This window comes from Podarcis tiliguerta (genome assembly GCF_965153285.1).
Source record: "Podarcis tiliguerta genome assembly, chromosome: 17".
NCBI classification, from domain to species: Eukaryota; Metazoa; Chordata; class Lepidosauria; order Squamata; family Lacertidae; genus Podarcis; species Podarcis tiliguerta.
The window spans coordinates 32920163-32932223 of NC_139550.1; the positions used below are offsets into that span (position 1 = coordinate 32920163).

Sequence of the window (12061 nt, forward strand, 5' to 3'; positions counted from 1 at the left end):
TGAGCCAGTACATAGATACATTTATCAGTGAATTGTTACATTTGGTATTGTGCAGCAGAGGCCCTTTGAATAGATAGGAAGAAACCGTGATGAAGTGTTTTGTGGGGACAAATCACAAAAGTCACAAGAGTGATTGTGCTGATTTTGGTAGTGGGCTGCATGTGCATGATATCTGCTGGAGGGGCAACCCCCAACCAACCTATACATAAATTCCTGCAACACATGTGACAGCCCGTTAGATATTTGAAGATGGCTATCATATCCCCTCTTTTCCAGGGTAAACAACTCCCTCAACTGTTCCTCATAAGGCTTAGTTTCCAGACCCTTGATCATCTTGGTTGCCCTTCTCTGCACACGTTCTAGGTTGTCAATATCCTTCTTAAATTGTGGCACCTAGAACAGGACACAAGACTCCAGGTGTTGTCTGACCAAGGCAGAGTAGAGTGATACTATTACTTCCCTTGATCTGGATGCTAGACTGTTGATGCAGCCTAGAACAGCATTAGCTTTCTTTTGCTACTGCATCACACTGTTGACTCATGTTAAAGCTTGTGGTCCACTAAGACCCCAGATTTCTCACATGCACTGCTAATAATCCAGGTTCCCTATCTTATATTTGTGCATCTGGTTCTTCCTCAGTGTAGAACCTTATGAACCCCATTGAATTTCATTCATTTGTTTGGTCCCAGTTTTCCAGTCTGTTAAGGTTGTTTTCATCCTGATTGTGTCTTCTGCAGCATTAGCTACCCAGTTTGGTGTCATCTGAAGATTTGATGAGCATCCCCTCAGTTCCCAGCAATCCTTAACAAACTACATTGCCCAGAATTCTTTCAGGGAAAGAATGCGCTTTGAATGTGCTTTTTAAGTACAGCCGTACCTTGGAAGTCGAACAGAATTCATTCCAGAAGTCCGTTCAACTTCCAAAATGTTCAGAAACCAAAGTATGGCTTCTGATTGGCTGCAGGAAGCTCCTGCAGCCAATCGGAAGCCTCCATCGGACATTTGGCTTCCAAAAATAGTTCGCAAACCGGAACAGTCACTTCTGGGTTTGCGGCGTTTGGGAGCCAAAACGTTCGAGAACTAAACTGTTCAAAAACCAAGGTACGGCTGTAGTTGCAATGAGGGTTTTGCAAATTCCAGCTACTTGGATGCAATGCTGAAGACTGCACAAAATGGCTCTTTTTTTACACCCTAAACTTCATGCTCACCCTGTGTGTGTGTGCAGCCTTGAGAAGCTACACATTTCAATCGACTGATCTATTTTTTCTTTGTCCTTGAAATTCTGGGAAGTAGTGAACTAAGTTCTACTCAGAGTAGAACCTTGCGTTAGTTGTGTAGTATATTATTGTCAATGGGCAGAGACAGTAGGCAAAACAGGAAGGTGCAGCCGCCCCCTAACACTGCCCCTGCGCTGGAGTCCTGCTTTCCAGGGTCATCTGAATATCAGTGGAATCTGCTGCCATCACCTCTCTTCACTTCTGCAGCGGCAGGGGTAGGCAGGGGGGCCTGTAGGGGCACTGCCCCATGGGATTCTGGCACAAGATGGTGGCTGCCTCAGCCCTTCTCATGGGCAGGAGTCAGTGGGTCTCCTCAGAGTAAAACTAGCTTTGGACCAAACTCTCTGTTTGGAGTGCTGCATATCTCCTCACACCCCCTCCGTGTTCTGTCTAGGCCAAAGGCCATGCCAAAATGCGGCTGAAGAATATGCGGAGCCGTCTCATGGAAAAGGTAAGCCACTCCAGACTTTTTCCTTAAAATGATTAAAGGTGATGTACTGCTGGATGAGTGTTCAGTGGCTCTTGTTTTGCACTTGTTTAAAATCCAATTGAAAATTGCTTTTAGAGTTTAATTTTTTTATTAAATTTCTGTTTTACATGTTAGAATATTCACTTAAACAACCATAAAATATCAATAATAATAATATTATAATAATAATTTTAAAAAAAAATATTTATACCCCACCCTTTCTGGTTTAAAAACCAGGCTCAGGGCAGCTAAAAGCAAAATTAAAACACTGATTAAAATGCAACTTGAAAACAGCATAAAACAGCATAGAATACAACATAAAATGCAGCATCAATATCAATAAATTTCAAAAATTTAGGGTCATTGACTTCCCTTCCTCTCTTTCCATGGTTCATTTTGCACAACATAAATCGCTTTGTATTTTATATAAACTGAACCATATAGTATTCCATTATTACATCCATCAAAACTTATTTACACTATGGAATTTATCTTAATGCTGCCCACGTTTTCAAATAAACCCAATTTCCCCCATATATTCAATAAACACTTTCTAATCTTCTTTAAACCTATGTTCTTTTTGTTCTCTTGTTCTATTTGTTAGGTCTGCAAGCTGAGCATATTCCATCAATTTAAGTTGCCAATCTTATTTAGTTGGGACTTCTCTTGTTTTCCATTTTTGGGCTAACAAAACACGGGCCGTGGTAGTGGCATACATAAATAACCTTTTCCAACACCTGGGTGAAAATTGTTTTTAAATATGATTGAATGTTTTACGAACAGAAGAACAGCCTATCGGATCAGGCCGATGCTCTACCTAGTCTAGCACCATGTTTTCACCTTGGCCAGTCAGGTGTTTGTCGGAAACCCGCAAGCGCAATAAGAGCAACACTCTCCCTTCTTGTGGTTTCCAGCAACTGATGTTCAGCAGCATTAATGCCTCCAACTGTAGAGGCATAACATAGTCATCATGACTGGTAGTCATCGATAGCCCTCACCTCCAGGAATTTGTCTAATCCTCTTTGAAAGCCATTGGGGTGGGTAACTATCACTGCCTCCTGTGGTAGTTCCATAGATTAATTATGCACAGTGGCAGAGGAACCCTCTCTGTTATGAGACGAACCGCTCTGTTATGGACTGAAGTTCCCACCCTGGGCCAGCAGGGGGACACTGTAGATAGTTTTCACTCAGGTCCACATATGCAAATGAGGAATTGAAAGTGACGTTCAGTAATTGGATAGGTACAGAAAGCTGTTACTGTTGCGTTGTAGTGGAGCTCTATCTAAGCAGGCTGGCCGAGCCCTTCAGTTCAGTTCTGTTCTGGCCTGTGAATAAACAAGAGCTGTTTGAAGAATCACTGTGTCGTCTGATATGTTCGCCCACAACTTAACACGCCTGATGGCGCACGAGAGGCAGCCCTTATGGACGCCCATACAGACGGCGCGAGAGAGCGGCAGCCCGTACGGAGCCACACAAGCGGCGCCCATACTAACGGTGTGTGCGCACTCATCCACTCTACAGCTGGGGGGGCAGTGGGTCATCTTGTCACCCCCCAAGTGATGCCCAGGGCGGCCTGCCCCCCCCCACTTTGTACGTCCCTGACTAAGCGCTGCGTGAATAAGTACTAAGTGGCCGTGGTCCTGTATACCTGAAGGAGCGTCTCCACCCCCATCGTCCAGCCCGGACACTGAGGTCCAGCGCCAAGGGCCTTCTGGTGGTTCCCTCACTGTGAGAAGTGAGGTTACAGGGAACCAGGCACAGGGCCTTCTCGGTAGTGGCGCCCGCCTTCTGGAATGCCCTCCCCTCAGATGTCAAGGCAATAAGCAACTATCTTTTAAAAGACACCTGAAGGCAGCCCTGTTTAGGGATGTTTTTAATGTTTAATGCTGTATTGTGCTTTTAATTTTTGGTTGGGAGTCGCCCAGAGTGGCTGGGAAAACCCAGCCAGATGGGCGAGGTATAAATAATAAATATTATTATTATTATTATCTTTTATGTGTCCTGAATCTTCCAATACTGTGTTGCCAGGGGCAGGGCAGATACTTTTCTCTATCCACTTTCTCTATGCCATGCCACTTTCTCTATGCCATGCCAAATAATTTTATAATTCCGTTCCAATTCTGTGCTGCTAGTAGACATGCTGCTACTCAAAGCAAAGTAACCAAGGTCCAATTGCCCTTCTTTAAAAACAGTTAACAATCTTAAACCTGGGGTACATTCCATATATTGACCTGTAATATAGCTTATTTCTGTAAATACCCTCTGCCAGAAGGGGAGCCAGGGTGGTGTAGTGGTTAAGAGCAGTGGACTCGTAATCTGGTGAACCGGGTTCGCTTGCCCTGCTCCTCCACATGCAGCTGCTGGGTGACCTTGGGCCAGTCAAACTTCTCTGAAGTCTCTCAGCCCCACTCACCTCACAGAGTGTTTGTTGTGGGGGAGGAAGGGAAAGGAGAATGTTAGCCGCTTTGAGACTCCTTCGGGTAGTGATAAAGCAGGATATCAAATCCAAACTCTTCTTTATACACAAGGCTGTTCAAATGAAGTTTTTGAGCTATTTTTAAGGTAAATTGCCCAAAATGACACTGCCGACATGGTTTGCCATACATGCGGATTTTCCTGGACATTTTTAGCAATTTCCGCCCAGACGTCGCTTCTGACTGCAGTATTCCAGATACGTCCAGGAAATTCCGGACATATGGCAACCCTAACTATTGCAGCCTCTCCAGTTAGCTGGTATGTGGTCTGGACCAGGGCCGGATTTAGGCTGGATGAGGCCCTAAGCTACTAAAGGTAATGGGGCACTTTGTATGTCCAGCTGTCCTTTGTCAACAACAAATTGTCGCTGTTTTTTGTGTTGAATATATGCTATATGGTAATTTATGGACCTAATGGGTTTCTAAAGCCATTTGCACATAACAAAATATGAATTTTGTCAAAGTAATTCTTGAACTGAATTAAGAAGGAGTCTATTAATAGTGAAATCATTATTAAGCTCTAACTTAAAATGATTTTTTATTCATAACAAACTGCAAACACATTGGCATTTGGCAATAACAGAAGTTCCTTTAGAAACACAATTTACAAAGACTCATAATCTAGTCTCTAGAAATTTGCTATACCATGAAATAATAATAGGTGTAAATATATGACGCAAACTACTAATAATTATAAATAGCAGAATGTAGGCACCCTATATATAGAAATGAGCAAACCAGTGATATTTTAGGGAGCAGGCTATCAGGCGGGGGCCATGACTGTTTTTTGCATTGAATATATGCTATATGGTAATTTATGGACCTAATAGGTATCTAAAGCCATTTGCACATAACAAAATATGTATTTTATCAAAGTAATTAGAATGTAGGCACACACTATCTATAGAAATGAGCAAACCAGTGATATTTTAGGGAACAGGCTAGCATGCGGGGTCCATGACTTACATCATAGGAGCCTACACAACACAAAACACTGTTGCTGTACGTAGGTTTTATTTTATTTGTTTATTATCTTATATTTTGGAAATGTACATCCAGTTTCTTTTTCCTTTAAATTTTTTTGGGGGCCCAAGAGAGTGGGGCCCTAAGCTATAGCTTGTTTAGCTTATACGTAAATCCGGCACTGGTCAGGATGGGAAGCAAAGCTTATGCTCAGAATAATCTTGTCCTCTCTAGGATTCCAGTACAGGCCCTCATCGACAGCGAGGGCATTCCTCGAACTGTGACCTTATCTCCGACCCCATCATGCCCACCAGGAATAGGCAGTCTGAAAGCTTGCAAAGCCGGTTGCCCATCACCCAGCACTTTGGGAAGGTAAGGGGGGAATGAGTAATTTAAAATGGATGGGGAACCTGCACCGCCGCCACCACCCTGAGATAGTGTTGGACTGTAGCTTCCATCATCCCTGGCAGTTGACTGGAGCTGATGGGAACTGGGAATCTTGAAAGGTCATACTTTCCCTAAAAAGGTAAAGGTACCCCTGCCCGTACGGGCCAGTCTTGTCAGACTCTAGGGTTGTGCGCCCATCTCACTCAAAGAGGCCGGGGGCCAGCGCTGTCCGAAGACACTTCCGGGTCACGTGGCCAGCATGACATCGCTGCTCTGGCGAGCCAGAGCCGCACACGGAAACGCTGTTTACCTTCCCGCTACTAAGCGGTCCCTATTTATCTACTTGCACCCGAGAGTGCTTTCAAACTGCTAGGTTGGCAGGCGCTGGGACCGAACAACGGGAGCGCACCCCGCCGCAGGGATTCAAACCGCCGACCTTTCGATCGGCAAGCCCTAGGCGCTGAGGCTTTAACCCACAGCGCCACCCGCGTCCCATACTTTCCCTATCCCTCACCTAAAACAACATGCGAGGTAAAGAAGAGGAACCGGGTTAGGGGGCACCCGGAAGAGGATTCCCCCAAGAGTGTACAGTGGTACCTCGGGTTACAGACACTTCAGGTTAAAGACTCTGCTAACCCAGAAATAGTACCTCAGGTTAAGAACTTTGCTTCAGTATGAGAACAGAAATCGTGCAGCGGGAGGCCCCATTAGCTAAAGTGGTGCCTCAGGTTAAGAACAGTTTCAGGTTAAGAACAGACCTCCAGAACGAATTAAGTTCTTAACCTGAGGTACCACTGTATCTGCATTGGTGCAAATGGGCAGCCTTGACACTTGCTGCATGCACTTTGTGCAAATGTGGAGTCACGGACGTCCCTCTGCAGGAGATCAGTGCAACAGCTTGTCTGATAGTCGCAAGCCAGTTGCATCAACAACACAACAGGCAGAATCTGTGACCCTTCAGAGGTTGTTGAATTTCAACTCCCACCAGCCCCAGTCAGTATGGCCCAACAGTCGAGCAATATCTGACGGGCCCAGGTTGCTTACCTCTAGCACAGGTGTAATAAACCAGAATCTGCCCTTATTCTCTTATGGGGGACACAAGAGCCCTTATAGAGTCCTTTGTAGGTTCTTCATCGGTCGGAGACAAGAACAGAGGCCAACCAGAGAATATTGAGAAGCAAAGCAGCTTGTAAGCCTGATCTTTATTGATCTATTGCAACAGGGTGCTCCCCTCACACGCAGGAGGACGGAGGAGGACCCAGAATCCAGGTGTGCCCGCCCTTATATAGACATTTTAAATTGCCTGCCTTGGAGTCCAAGACCACCCCCAGACACATCATACATACTTCACAGAAGGGGTGTAGCTCAAGAGAAATCTGAGTGTGTTGTTTACCTCCTGTCTGGCAGGTCACCTGTTAATGCTTACTTGATTGGATACCCTGGAGAGCCTGGCCAGTCTTTTGTAATGATAAATACAGTGGTACCTCAGGTTGCATACGCTTCAGGTTACATACACTTCAGGTTACAGACTCTGCTAACCCAGAAATAGTACCTCGGGTTAAGAACTTAGCTTCAGGATGAGAACAGAAATCGTGCGGTAGCGGCACAGCGGCAGCAGGAGGCCCCATTAGCTAAAGTGGTGCTTCAGGTTAAGAAGAGTTTCAGGTTAAGAACAGACCTCCAGAATGATTTAAGTTCTTAACCTGAGGTACCACTATACATAGTTCCTGAGCCAGATCACAGGCCCACCCTATTCATACACAGACATGCCCATAAGACAGAATTTGTAAATGAAAAGGCAATGGGGAGGTTTTTCCATTTTTCCTTTGACTTTGCAGAGAAAACATTTGGTCAGTTTGGGAGTCAAAATGGTTCCAGGACTGTTTTCCTGTGCTGCTTCAGACACATGGTTTATATATTTATGTACGTGTTTGCTTTATACATTTATTATATATATAAGACCCTAATTTTTTATTTCACAGTGGTCAGCAAACTTTTTCAGCAGGGGGCCAGTCCACTGTCCCTCAGACCTTGTGGGGGGCTGGACTATATTTTGAAAAAACAAAATGATGCAAAAGCACTACAAGCCCCGGTGGCTGCTTGCCTGTGTCTTGCGAGCGTCAGGGGCTGGCGGCGGCGGCAGAATGAGTGGTGTGTGAAAGGGCTCTGGAGAGGGGCTGCTTTAAATGGCGGCCGCTCGAGCGCTGCTGCTGCTGGCACCAACAAAACCCAGCCCCCTTCCTCCTCTAGGCAGGGCGGGGAGAAGCCAGGAGGAGGGAGGGAGGGAGGAGGCACCGCCACTGCCGCTGCCATGTGAGGGAGAGGGAAAGAACGTACGCGCTGGCGATCCACGCGGTGATTCCTGGACCGTCTGCGGGCAGGATCCAGAAGGCAATTGGGCCTGATCCGGCCCTTAGTTTGCTGACCCATGCTCTAACATAAGCAAATGAGCAGAGTAGTGCAGCTCCCATTGTTTACCAGACAGAGGGCCTTCTCGGTAGTGGCTCCCGCCCTGTGGAACGCCCTCCCATCAGATGTCAAAGAGATAAACAACTACCTGACATTCAGAAGACATCTTAAGGCAGCCCTGTTCAGGGAAGTTTTTAATATTTAAACGCTATACTGTTTTTAACACTTGATTGGGAGCCGCCCAAAGTGGCTGGGGAAACTCAGCCAGATGGGCGGGGTATAAATATATTATTATTATTATTATTATTATTATTGAAATGTTCTGCAAGTTTTGCCTGTGTCTGGCTTGTATGTGAATGTGTTGCTTGCTTGCATACATTTATATGCAAAAGGCATCTGTATGCCAAAGTTAAGGAATAAATAAATTGGGAGTAAATAAGTAAAGAAACAGGGGCAGGGGATTTTTAAAAAAATGCTACCTTAAGGCTCCCATGTACGGCTAGATCCTAAATATGTTAATTCAGAAGGAAGCCCTTATAGGTTGAGTGGGTCTTGCCTCCTAATAACCCCTTGCATTCAAAAGTCTACTTGTGACTGTGCTTCTTTGTGTCAAATGTAGAGAGCAGCACTGTCTATCATGAGAGTTGAGTTCACATTTGTAGCAAAAAATAAGTTACAATATGCAAAGCAGAAAGACGGGATAGAAAATTTGGCTCAATTAATTGCACAACACATATGGGCATTGTGTACTATTTAATTGCCATGTCTTCTGCTAAAGAATACTAGAAATTGTAGTTTGTTGAGAGTGCTCAGATATTCTCTGTTGGAGATCCTTAGCTCTCCTTGCAGATCAACAATTCCCTGGTGAGAGGGAATGACTGAAAGCAGGTTTGTTGCAGCAGTGGCGTAGCGTGGGTTGTCAGCACCCGGGGCAAGGCAAGTAATTTGCACCCCCTAACCCGGGGCAAGGCAAGTAATTTGCGCCCCACCCCCCCGCTGCACTGTCCCTCCCCCAGATAGTCCCTCGCTCTCTCTCCGCACCGCACGCCTGGCACCCCTCCCTCCACAGTGGGCAGCGACCCGGCGGCTCGGATTGGATTCGCACAGCCAGCACTGCAGTGTGAGAGAGTGAGTGAGCCAGGTAGGGGCAGAGAGCTGCGAGTGCGAGCGCCCCCCCCCCCGATGTTGCGCCCAGTGCGGCCGGCCCCCCCTGCACCCCCCACGCTATGCCACTGTGTTGCAGTAAAGACACATCCAGTGTTAAGGATTGCAAAAGGATTATGCCTAATGTTTAGGGAAGATTTTAATGTTTGATGTTTTATCACTTTTTTATTATTATTAATATTCTGTTGGGAACCACCCAGAGTGGCTGGGAAAACCCAGCCAGATGGGTGGGGTATAAATAACAAATTATTATTAGTAGTAGTATTCTTATTAATTAGTAGTAGTATTCTTAAAAAGAAGAGACATCACCTTGCCAACAAAGGTCTGTATAGTTAAAGCCATGGTTTTCCCAGTAGTGATGTATGGAAGTGAGAGCTGGACCATAAAGAAGGCTGATTGCCGAAGAATTGACGCTTTTGAATTATGGTGCTGGAGGAGACTCTTGAGAGTCCCATGGACTGCAAGAAGATCAAACCTCTCCATTCTGAAGGAAATCAGCCCCGAGTGCTCACTGGAAGGACGGATCGTGAAGCTGAGGCTCCAATACTTTGGCCACCTCATGAGAAGAGAAGACTCCCTGGAAAAGACCCTGATGTTGGGAAAGATGGAGGGCACAAGGAGAAGGGGACGACAGAGGACGAGATGGTTGGACAGTGTTCTCGAAGCTACAAACATGAGCCTGACCAAACTGTGGGAGGCAGTGGAAGACAGGAGTGCCTGGCGTGCTCTGGTCCAGGGGGTCACGAAGAGTCGGACACGACTAAACAACAAAAATTCTTATTAATATTATTATTACTAATGGAGAAAGCAGCCTGGCTGTCCTGAGAGTCTCCAGCTGAATCCATGCCCCATCTTACACTAGAGTGGGGAATATGTAGTTTTGAATAATTGAGAAAGGGCCACTAATCACCAGGACATTTTGTTCTGGACAAGGGGATCAGAACCCATACAGGTGTGTGTCCAGTGCCGGATTTACGTATAAGCTAAACAAGCTATAGCTTAGGGGGCCCCAAAAAAATTAAAGGAAAAAACCTGGGTGTACATTCCCAAAATATAAGATAAAAAACAAATAAAATAAAACCTACATCCAGCAACAGTGTTTTGTGTTGTGTAGGCTCCTATGATGTAAGTAATGGGCCCCCAATCATTTTAATAATTATTTCACTTCTTCTTAATTATATTGCACTATTAATATACTTCTTCTTAATTGTATTTCAGTTCACCTATTACTTTGATAAAATTACATATTTTGTTATGTACAAATGGCTTTAGATACCTATTAGGTCCATAAATTACCATATAGCATAAATGTTGTGCTCTCTTTCTCTTCACAGTCTCGCCCCAGGCGACCACAAAGACAGAGCGGCAGTACAGAATTGGAGTCACAAAGGTAAGGCCTGCTTACCGCTGAACTCTCTTTGCTGTTCTCAGCTCTGCTTGCCACATCCTGTGAGTGTTTCAGGGCTGGCCCAGCAGGTGGATTAGAATCTGTGGAAAATGATCCTACACAACCCTCGCTGCAATGAATTAGGCTCTGTGATTGGGCGGGGCGGAACCATGTTCAGTTAAACCTCTTGGGCTACAGTGCTGTGCACCCTTAAATCTGAGAATAAGTCTCACTGAGCTCAGAGGAAGTTTCCTAGTTCTGAGTAAACCCATAGGGATGGGAGGATTATCTCTAAGGGAAACCATCACTGCTCTTGGGGGTGTCATTGTGCTCCAGAGTTCCACAGATGTTTAAACAAATAATTTCCGAAATGATTAAAAAGCAAACAGACCAGTGGTTTTACTCATCTGCTCTTCCAAAAACACTCAGGGATGAGGGATTTGTTGTGTCTTGTTAAATGATTAAAAATAATCATAAGCTGCCATCATCTTTTTGTGGTAAAAACAAGAGTCTGCTGGCACCTTGAGGAAAAACTGTTCTACTGTTTAGTTAATTTGTTTTCCAGGTTCATTACTTTCAAATCTGAAATAGTAATTTGTACAGCCAAACAGAACATCCCTTCTGAATAGCGCTTCTGAGGAGGAATTTATGTATTTATTTATAAACCTCGTTTTTTTTTAAAAAAAGAAGTAAACTGTGGCATAAGCTTTTATGGCCGAGAGCTCACTGCTAGCAGACTGTTGCTCTTTTGCCAGTAGGATTAAATCACATACTAGTAAATTCAAGTTGTGCAGTTAAAGTAGATTTGAAACCCACTCTGCTGCGCCAAATTGAACTTTATGCCGTAAGGAAAGTGATGGGGAAATACACAGGTAAAATGTGGGTTGGCAACTGCTTGGCAATTGACAGGGCATCAGATGCCATTAGCATAGTTCTATTGTGCTTTCCATGGGTAATGGAATGGGTAATATTCTAGCAAAATATTAAAATACAGTAATTCATCAAATATTAAAATCTTCCCTAAACAGGGCTGCCTTCAGATGTCTTCTAAAAGTCGGATAGTTGTTTATTTCTTTGACATCTGGTAGGAGGGCGTTCCACAGGGCGGGCGCCACCACTGAGAAGCCCTCTGCCTAGTTCCCTGTAACTTCGCTTCTCACAGTGAGGGAACTGCCAGAAGGCCCTCGGTGCTGGACCTCAGTGTCAGGGCAGAACAATGTGGGGTGGAAACGCTCCTTCAGGTCTACTGGGCCGAGGCCATTTAGGGCTTTAAAGGTCAGCACCAACACTTTGAATTGTGCCTGGAAATGTACTGGGAACCAATGTAGGTCTTTCAGGACCAGTGTTATGTGGTCTCGGCGGCCACTCCCAGTCACCAATCTAGCTGCCACATTCTGGATTAGTTGCAGTTTCCGAGTCACCTTCAAAGGTAGCCCCACGTAGAGCACATTGCAGTAGTCCAGGGGTCAGCAACCTTTTTCAGCCATGGGCCAGTCCACCATCCCTCAGACCGGTGGGCCAGACTATATTT

At 45.2% G+C, this 12061-nt stretch overlaps 1 protein-coding gene across 2 annotated transcripts in view; it reads left to right on the plus strand.

Moving 5' to 3' along the window:
• Positions 1-12061, plus strand: part of DENND1C (DENN domain containing 1C) — a 59212-nt gene that overhangs the window by 43172 nt on the left and 3979 nt on the right. For both annotated transcript variants that reach the window (XM_083419767.1, XM_083419768.1), the window contains 3 exons: positions 1672-1728; positions 5418-5555; positions 10478-10533. In XM_083419767.1, coding sequence (XP_083275893.1) covers positions 1672-1728; positions 5418-5555; positions 10478-10533 — 251 coding nt within the window. The remainder of the gene's footprint in view (positions 1-1671; positions 1729-5417; positions 5556-10477; positions 10534-12061) is intronic.